Source organism: Daucus carota, chromosome 8 (genome assembly GCF_001625215.2).
Source record: "Daucus carota subsp. sativus chromosome 8, DH1 v3.0, whole genome shotgun sequence".
Taxonomy (NCBI): Eukaryota; Viridiplantae; Streptophyta; class Magnoliopsida; order Apiales; family Apiaceae; genus Daucus; species Daucus carota.
In genome coordinates this window covers 27,250,993-27,261,340 of record NC_030388.2, presented here as the reverse complement: position 1 = coordinate 27,261,340, position 10,348 = coordinate 27,250,993, and the positions used below count along the sequence as shown (strand labels likewise).

General features: G+C 32.9%; 1 protein-coding gene and 1 long non-coding RNA gene across 2 annotated transcripts; both read left to right on the top strand.

Annotated features, from left to right (window-relative positions):
* Window positions 1–3,818: 3,818 nt before the first annotated feature.
* On the top strand, window positions 3,819–4,609 carry LOC108198871 (uncharacterized). Its single transcript, XR_010286186.1, has 2 exons — window positions 3,819–4,092; window positions 4,253–4,609. It is a non-coding gene; the product is annotated as an uncharacterized LOC108198871 (long non-coding RNA).
* A 2,229-nt stretch (window positions 4,610–6,838) lies between these two features.
* On the top strand, window positions 6,839–9,520 carry LOC108200070 (uncharacterized). The gene is made up of 2 exons (XM_064082962.1): window positions 6,839–7,040; window positions 7,220–9,520. The coding sequence occupies exon 2, from the start codon at window positions 7,220–7,222 to the stop codon at window positions 9,143–9,145; it is 1,926 nt and encodes a 641-aa protein (XP_063939032.1). The 5' UTR covers window positions 6,839–7,040; the 3' UTR covers window positions 9,146–9,520.
* The last annotated feature ends 828 nt before the right edge of the window (window positions 9,521–10,348 follow it).

Genomic DNA, 10,348 nt, shown 5'->3' with positions numbered 1-10,348 from the left:
TAATGTATTCCCTAAAGATATTCTATTTTCCGAACATTCCTAAAAAACGTTAGTTCCGTTCATATTTACAGCAACATTTTATCAGCACCGATTATAAAAAAGGCCTGTGCATATGCTTCTGTAAAGACCTAATTATTAATATATTATCCATTTTCTAATAATTTCAACAAATTAAACAAACTTATCGCCAAGTGCCAAGTTGTACAAAACAACCATATCTTTAGACGAAGAGTTTATTATATATGCGGTCAACAAGAAGGAAGGTGATTATGATGTTTAATGATATTTTGAAGATAGTTCATGGGGTATATGATTGCCTTCGTGCGTCTAAGCAAGCCAAGTGGATTAATAAAATCATTTTCTCGTAATTAAAAATTAATGAAATGGAAGTGCCACTTTGCACTACTTGTAATGCATTAACCATGGCCACAGACCCTTAATCATAATGACCAATACCTAGCTAGTTTACGCGCCGAATAGTCAGTTTTTTCTATTGTAAAATCAATCATTTCAGGAACTTTAGAGCTAGATCGGCGTGCTAATTATAAATAGTCTCTCAAGTAAGATTTAATTAGTTTTTATTGAAATTAATTAATGGCTAGACTTTTTTAAAGCATTAGTAACATCTCTAATGATTGTAATTATTATAAATAATATAAAAGAACTAATGATTATCTAATTATTTTAATCGGGACTCATACATATATGTGGATACTGAAACTGAATGCACAAAATATATTATGTTAAGTGTTAACGTTATTCAATCAAGTGACTCTTCTATACTCATAGTCGTAAAAAATTTAATTTTTCTAATATCTATGTGCATAAAATTATAACATTCTATTTTTAATTAGTTGCAAGTTTTTATTAACTTAACTTTATTAATAATTAATGACGGCCTTACTCAAACATCCCCGCCAATAAATATTTATATTAAAATAAAAATAGATATTATTGTGTGTATATAAATACACTAGGAAGACCCTTGCAATTTTGCAGAAGATAAGATAAAAAATACACAGACTCGAACTCTGATGAATAAAACTCAGAAACCTCGGTCTTTAAAAGTTGAAAATATAGCGCTTCTTTGTTTCCCAAAACACTTCTTATTTTTGTTTTTTTTACCGATTTTTGTACATAAGTAGAAGCGAGAGGCTTCTGTTTTCAAACAGGTTATTAACTTATTTACTTTTCACCATTAATTAAGAAAAAAATCAATTTATTTTAGCTTGTCCAAACGGTCTGTAGTACTTCAAAAATTGTCTTTATAAAAGATCAATTGTATTAAACAACCTAAATAAACAAAGAATAACGAATGGATAACCAACATTTTCCCCTCCCTAAGCTCAACTTCTTCAATTAGTTTGCATCTGATGCAAATTGCAATTAGTTTATTTCTGATGCACACCCCTAGTTTCTATCATATGAATCATCAGCATATTTATAGTGTATATGCTAAGAGATTTGAGTAGCCTTCTCCTTTCTTGTTAAAATGCCAAGTCAATCGTTATTTTCAAATATTTTAGGATCCTCTTAGTATATATTGAAGATGCTATATTAGCGCTAGATATGAGAATTTTCGTCCAACACTAAAAAAGCGGAACATGTTAAGATTTTAATACGATCCTGACCGCTGAATATGCATCCAACGGCTCAAAAATTGTATGCCGCTTAAACAGTCCCTGGCATATAACTGCCAAGGACCCGGACCCCATCAGTAATAGCCAGTAAGTTGCATAGTCATCGGATCACTCCCATCATAATCTTCGTGATGAATGATGATCACTCTCATCAGGATCTTGAAAAAATTTTCAATTTAGTTGAAAGGTTGGACTTGTATCAATGCAAAAAAACTATTTCTAAATAATCACAGTTTTTTACTTTTTCTTTTTCTTTTTCTTGTCTTTGTGATCTTCCTGTATTAATGGACGTGTTCTGCTTTCGTCTTTTGCAAAGCTTCATGCACTCGTAGAACACGAGTCCCCTGAATTAGCAGAGAGAGCAGTGTGCGACCATTTAGAATTCCAGGGTCTTTAACCATGTCATTCTCCTATGTATATATAAGTATATTATAACATACTAAAATTAGATTCTCCTACTTGATATTATACAGAACTAATTATATAATATTAACTGAATAACTAATTTTATTCCATTAATACTTTTCGGTCTGAGTATGAAAATTAAGATAACTATATTTTGATTTCAAAGCTAATAGTTTATCAAAACTAAACTTTTTTAGTGGAAATTTTTGTACGACTATTAGCTCATGTGCTACTAGAAAAGGCTTCCTGCTCTTGCTCCGTGTGTGACTCTTGGCGCATGTGATGCCAGTAGAAGAGCTTCCTGCACCACCTCGAATGTCGATCGTTGCCATTACTGTATTAGATACTCCCTCCGTTTCAAAATACATGTCCACTTTAGAGAAAAAAAAATGTTTCAAAATACTTGTCCACTTCAACTTTCAATGCAAAGTTATATTTCCAAAATCAACTCTCCTCCACATATTTCAAATTTGTATTTCCAAGATCAACCATACACCACACATTAGGTTCAATTAATGACTTATTACATCTCTTTTTTCTCAAAATCCACTTTTTTTAAACTATGTGATTTTCTTAAAGTGGACATGTAATTTGAAACGGAGGGAGTATGTGTTTATTTGACCATGACCAATTCCTCCCTACCAGGTTACCAATATTTCATGCAAATGTTGACAGCCTTAAAAGTCTTAGATATGGATTATTTTTTATTTTTTTTGTCATATACAAGTCCCGGCGCTCACACATGAATCAAGGAAACATCAACTTTGAGTCTTTGACATATATACGACGAGGGCATGATGCTCTATTTCAATATTTTATATATTTGAAAATGAAATATATCTAAAATCGGTTATAAATTTATATATTTTATTAGAAACTGATATTTGACTAGAAATATTTTGTGTACGTCTGGTATATATTAAATATAAATATATTAACATAAATTTAATCACCAAATATATATATACATACATATACATAAATAAATAAATAAATATACCAAAAATTCAATAAAGGATCTAAGGAGGAGGGTCTACTCTACCTAATATAACTCATATATACGTGTTTGTGTTATTTTACAAAAAAAAAATATACATATTTGTTTTGTGATTTGTTTCGTGTATTTTCGTGTGCTCAAAAAGAACCTGATCACTATGCTAACATATTTCGTGTATTATTTTTAAATAATAAAATATTTTAATATATATTTCATGTTTCGTGTTTTATACTAGATTTACGTATGGATAAACTTTTTAATCAAAGTCTTCTAATATTGTCGTAATGATAATACATTTTTAATATATTTGAAATTAGTTTTTTCAAAAAAAATATATATTTGAAATTATCATAATTTTTAGAGATTTATATCTCAAAAAAAACACTTTCATCTTTTAAAACTATTTTGTAAATATCGTCATCATCTTTATATGACCTGTAATAAATATTATCAGTAGAATGATACTGTAAGAAAATATTAGCAGCCTTTTCTGAATTCCCGCACCAATGTTTCACGAAACGGAACATTTTCATAAAATTTCATTAAATGTTTGACCAGGAAGGGGGGCACATGCATATCATGCATGCACTTATATAATTTAATCACCTACATAGCTATATATCAAAGTCGGAATGTAATCAAAGAAAACTGCAAATTGATTAATGGTTGAAATTTTGAAATATTAGGCCAAGTTGTATGGCAAGTTCTGACTTTCTCTTTGTTGATTTTATGTCTCTCCCCTGTTATATAAATCATCAGTGACCTTGTTGCATCTCAACACATCTCTCGTTTACTAAATACTTCTCAAAGTTACATTCCCTAGCAGAAGCCAGAATACCAACATGGCTGCTTTTACATTTACAAATTTTGTAACCCTCTTAGTTTTAACTGCTACATTGTTGGCAGTTGCAGAATCCAACCGAAACCTCCCAAACTACAATCAGAAGTCGAGGCAAATCATCGTTGGAGGGGATCAAAAGTGGCGATTCGGATTTAACTACACTAATTGGGCTATAAAACAGGGTCCTTTCTACGTAAATGACACTCTAGGTACGTACGTGAGAAAAACAGTTATTTTCGACCACTAAAATCTAGTCGAAATTGCTTATTTTTGACTTGGTCGAAACTGGTGGTCGAAAATAACCGTTTTGCTGCAGTAATATCGGTGTCATATTACTGATTTTTTTTTTTCTTGTGTGATTTTATGCAGTGTTCAAATATGATCCACCGAGCAATGGCACATTTCCTCACAACGTATATTTGCTACGAAATTATCAAAGTTTCTTGAATTGTGACCTGAAGAAAGCAAAGAAGGTGGCAGACGTGACACAAGGTGGAGGAAAAGGATTCAAGTATGTGATGAAGAAGCAGAAGCCGTTCTATTTTGCCTGTGGCGTGGGAAACGGACTCCATTGCAAAGTCGGATTAATGAAATTTAGCGTGATTCCACTTGCACGCTGTTAATACTGAGAAATATCGACTGGAGTGAGTCATAAGGCAAAGTTGCTAGTAGGACTGGTAGTCTCTGCATCAATAAAAATTTCGAGCCTTTCTTATATTTTAATTATATTTTGAGTTGCCTCGTAAAAATCTTATTTCGCCTTATTTAAGGGCTTGAAGTTTAGTATGAAGCAAAGAAAAAACATGTTCATGAACAAAAAAACTCAACCTCATTAGACATTATTTTTTGCACAAATGGTTGAAAATAACATATTTGTGTTGTGCGGCACTCCATTCCACATATGCAATATGAACATACTCCTGTGATTATGATACCACTTTAATCACGTATTGTTGTGTGTGAGGAGGAGATATTATGGTTCTCCGTCGATCAGTCGGTCGTCCCTAATATAAGCTTAATTAATTTCAACGTTGTCTTAACCTAATGTCGGAAACAAGAATAACATCGTGAGCACATGATTAAGGCCCATACCAGTACTTTTAAGGGCCTTTCTCACAAGCCTACCTACATATATTAACAATGTTGGGCTCGAGAATGTGAACCCACAACTACCATCATTCCATTGAGATATCTGAGTATGGTTTGACCGTAATAACAGTTTTTTTGCTTTAAAACATTTATCAGCATTTTCTGATAGCACAGTGATTGTACTATCTTGTATTTTGAGATTCCTATACTTTCATAATATTTTTAATTTTTAATTTTTATAATAAAAATTTAAACATCATTTTTTGTTTAGAAAAATAAATTTTATAATATATTATAAAATTATATTTTATAAGAGATGCGTGCCAAAAAAATAACCTAAACACAGATCAGTAGTATCTTTTTACAACACTCTCAGACAATCAGATTGTTAGTCACAACATTGAGCAAATTATCAACAATAGATTCGTCTTCAAAGAATCACTCTACTACTTCCCTTCCCCTCATGGGCCTCCACTTATGGTTTTATAGACCAAGCTCCATCTGGACTATGAACCATTTGGCATGTTTCAAAAAAAAAAGAACTCGATCTTTACTTGACATATTTGTACGCTCATTATCCCAAACCATCAATCCGATAATGATGAAGAGATGGATTAGGTTTTAGTTCACATACATGCATGCACGACTCTTTTTTAAACAAGCTTAGCTGTTGTCTTTTATAATTAGCTTTTTTATATATATTGTAGTTTCGTGTTATCATCTATGCTTACCATCAGTATCCTGGTAGCCACAATGTACTGGGTTCACTTTTTTTATTCCGTTCTAATCTGGCCATTTTCTTGGACTTGTATGAATCGATACGGTCTTCTTAAGGGTCGTTTGGTTCACAAAGTGGTATGTGTTTGGAATGAGAAATCGGGTTAAGGTGGTATGGAGTTGAGGTATCAGTCTTGATATCATTTGTTTGATCGAGTGATTGAAATTAATATATTGAATTTAAATATTTTTAAATTACTATTTTTTATTAATGAAAAATAATAATATAATTTTAATTTTATCCCGTTTTGAGTTGTTGATTTAATTTTGTGTCAAGCATTTGATGCAAATGAATATAAAATAAAAATATTTTTATTCCTCATACCTATGTTTCATACTCACTTCTCTCTAAAGTATCAAAAATCCATACTTTGGAGATTTTAGATATGGGTTTGAACTAATATATTATCCAACCAAACATTAGGTATAAGTTTGGAACCAAACTCATACTTGATACCTCCTGATGATTTTAAAAACAAGATTTGGTTTGTCATTTTCTAATGTTAAATACTCACTAAATAGATAATTATGTAAATCTTCAATTCCCCATTTCTAGAATATTCCACATAACTCATATTAAGTAGTACAAAATTTTTCAACATATATCTTTAAAATCTTGATTTAAGTACATTTTTTTCATTTCATAATTAATTTCAATATCAAATATAATTTAAAAATTCAAAATTATAAACTATGTGATTGATGTTGGACCAGAGTATCAACTCTCATTACATTACAGTTTTTCCCATAATCTACATTTAACAATACTAAGAAGTAAGAATTCTTTATTCCCTCCTGACAAAAAAATCTGCATACCAAAATATCAATAATCAAATAAACATCCTCTTTATACCCCTGATAATAAATAAAATAAATACTATAATAAATTCATTCTGAGCACAAGCACATGCATCTTACCCAAAGACATAAATGCCCCCCACACCGTCCTATCTCAATTATTACAAGCCGCGTGCCTGTCGGTGTTACACTATTCACTAATCAATAATGTCATTCCAACCAATGTCAAGGTCAAAATCGTAAATCAACACTCCACATTCACATAGTTCACAAACAATAGTATGTTGTAGTAAGTTTTCTATATATGGAACCTTTTTTGTCCGTTGATGAGAAGCTCTTTCCTTTCTTTCTTTCTACACCATAGAATCCACTCTAACCTCCACCTATACTTACACCATCTCTGTATCTAAATCCAACCTATACACACACATACATTGTTAGTGTGTGTTTTTCTCTTACAGTTCTGCTGCAACTTCAAGAATTTTTTTTGACTGTAAGTTCTTACACAACTCACTTATTTTAAGTTTATGTTCTCGAGAAACCTCAAGTGTTTTTTATGTTTTATTTACTATACAAATGAATTGTCAGCATCTTTTTTGGAAGAGAATAAAACATATGCACACCACTTGTTAATTGCTTGTAATAATCATGGGTTTTGTGTTTGTTTAACAGATGAACTCTTCAAAGGATTATTCATGGGTTTTCAGGTCTAATCCTATGATTCATTGGTCTTTTAAGGTACTTATACTTACGGTTTTTGCTGGGGTACTAATTGTTTGGGGGATTGATGGGTGGGATGTGAGTAGTTTTCATAGAGATTTTGTTGATGTTAGGCTAAATAGTAACATTACCCATCAAGATTTTGTAGTGAATCATGAAAATGTAAGTCAAAATTATGTTGCTAAGCCGTTTAATTCCACTGTTGTTGAAAATTTAGCAAAGAAAATTGATAATTTGGTCCCTGATGTTAGTAAAGTAAATCAAACTGAACCAAACATAGCAAGTGTATCTCGATTGCCTGAGGTTGGGGGAGAAAATAAAATGAAAGCAGACATACGCGGTGTATCTAGCTCGCCTGATATTGCTCAAGTAATACCCCTTAATGTTACACAACACAAGTTTGATGTTAGTGATGGTAGTCTTCTGAGTGTTCAAGATTCGGGGTACTTAGAATGGGTTTCAGCTGAATTGGAACCAAATTATACGAAGAATCTTTTAGCTAATTGGTTGGCACCGGGTGGTGAGCCGTGTAGGGATTCACTAACTGTAGACATTGTGATTCCGGGTTTTGATGGTAATGACCATATTGAGTTATCTACTGGGAAGATCCATGAATTTGTTTTTCAAGCAGTGGATGAGGAGGGAAATGCTCGCTGTTTGGGTGGGGATTATTTTGAAACGGATATATCTGGTGACTTGTGGAAGTCGCGGCCTCCTGTTCAAGATTTAGGAAATGGTACATACAGATTTTCTCTTCAAGTCCATCCAGATTTTTCTGGGAAATATGAGTTCACTATCATTTTGTTGTTTCGGCATTATCAGGGTTTGAAATTCTCCCCGGAGAGATTTTCATATGATAAAGTACTTCGTAAAGTCCCTATAAAAATGGTCAGGTCTTCTGATAAATTACCAGAAATAAAACAGTGCCAGAAGTCTGATCTTAGTAGGAATCTTTGGTCAGGTCGATGGACTCGACATGCCAAGAATGATAGGTGCAATATTAGTAATGATGGTCGATATAGGTGTCAAAAACCAAATTTTCCGTGTAAAGAACCATGGTGCTATGGTTCTTTGGGCTTGTTAGAAAGTAATGGGTGGACATACTCAACTCATTGTTCTTTTAAACTATACTCTAGTGAAGCTGCCTGGAATTGTTTGAACAAGCGGTGGATCTTCTTTTGGGGTGACTCAAATCACTGTGATACGATAAGGAACATATTAAAGTTCATTTTGAATGTGAATTTTGATGTTGTCCCCAGAAGATTTGATATGAACATCACTAATCCAAACAATCCTATGCAATCAGTTCGCATCACTAGCATTTTCAATGGAAATCATAATGCGAGTGGTAATTATCAGGGCTTGAATTCACTGTATAATGTTCCATATAGAGAATTGTTGAAGCAATATTTCTCCCAAGAAACTGTTCCGGACACTGTGATCATGAATTCAGGCTTGCATGATGGAGTATATTGGCCTAATATTCGGAGATTCAATAAGGGAGCAGAGGATGCGGCAGCTTTCTGGGCTGAATTGTTGGAAGGAGTGAGGCACAGGAAAGTGGCGGCACCAGAGGTTATTTTTAGGAGCACAATCGCGACAGGAGGATATGCTCGAAGACTGGCCTTCAATCCTAGCAAAATGGAGGCCTTTAATGGGGTTCTCTTGGAGAAACTTCGACAACACAATGTTGTGTCTACAGTTATTGATGACTTTGATCTTACATATCCATGGCATTTCGACAACCGGTGCAATGATGGGGTCCACTATGGCCGTGCTCCGGCAAAAATGCGATGGCGTGATGGCGAAATTGGCCACCAGTATTTCGTTGATCTCATGCTGTGTCATATCCTGCTCAATGCGTTGTGTGAACATTAACCAAGCCGTAAGCCAGTTTCTTTAATCTTGGTCCAGCTCAAACACGCGTGCACATGATCATGATCACAATTGTTGTTACTTGTAAGCACGCAATTTGGCAGCTCAGAAATGCTGGAAAGTTTTGCTGGCAATGATGGATTCCACGGTAAGATATGTAGTCTTTGGAAGTATACCAGTAGATGGGGTGTTATTGTATTCTTGTGTTTTCTCCAGCCCATATAAGAAGAGCTGAATAGAGTATATAAAATAATTGATGTGCAATTGTCAATATAGCTTCTTAGATATTATTATTTTTTGGGTATCATCTGTAATTTTTTTATTTTTTTGTATAAATTGAAGCTCAGGCTATAGTCAATGTTAAATTTTCTTTTTGGATGTTTTGCTTTGTCAATATGTCACAGCTTAGCATAAACAAAAAGTTTAGTTTTAACAACATGGAAGTGGAATCTTATTTGACTCTGGCACTATATTCATGCATGTGTTGGTTACAACTTTGGTGTCAAATTGTCACAGGCTCACAGCCACCACTGACCAAAGTGACCCATCTTTAATATCTTACAAATTATTTCATCAGCATTAGTGGATCAAAAGTGTTGCTCAAACTCAAGTTGGTCCTGATTTTTAGTTGTGAGAACATTTCACCATAAAAAGTAACCCCTGATGAGGAGTGGTTTAAAGTAAATATGGAAAATAATAATGTAAAAATAATTATAATATTTTTTGTAAATAAAAAACTGAATACTTTTTTCAAAAAAACGGAATACTTAATGTAAAATATAAGGATACGGTCCCTAACAAGTGATTAATAAATTAATTCTATTTTTTATATGCATGCTGGTTAGTAGTTATGAAGACCCGGCCCCTGGATGTAATTGCTCTTAATATTATTGTTACGCAGTATGTTCTGAAAGTGGGCTATTTACCGATTAATCTTTCCATAACTCGTTGAATTAATTAAATTGACGATTATTTAATTTAATATTCGATTAATCTTTGATCAATCCAATTAATCTGTGATTAATTCTTATTTTGTGTTTTTATTGATTAAATCCGATTTCCGTATTTCACGGGGTTAATTTCTAATACGGAACCTATTAGTCAAATTAAAATCAAACAAGAATATGATTGCATTTCCTCCCAAGAATAATTATATTAAATTTTGCCTACCTGCCATGCGCGGGCATTGTAGTCACAACTTTGGTC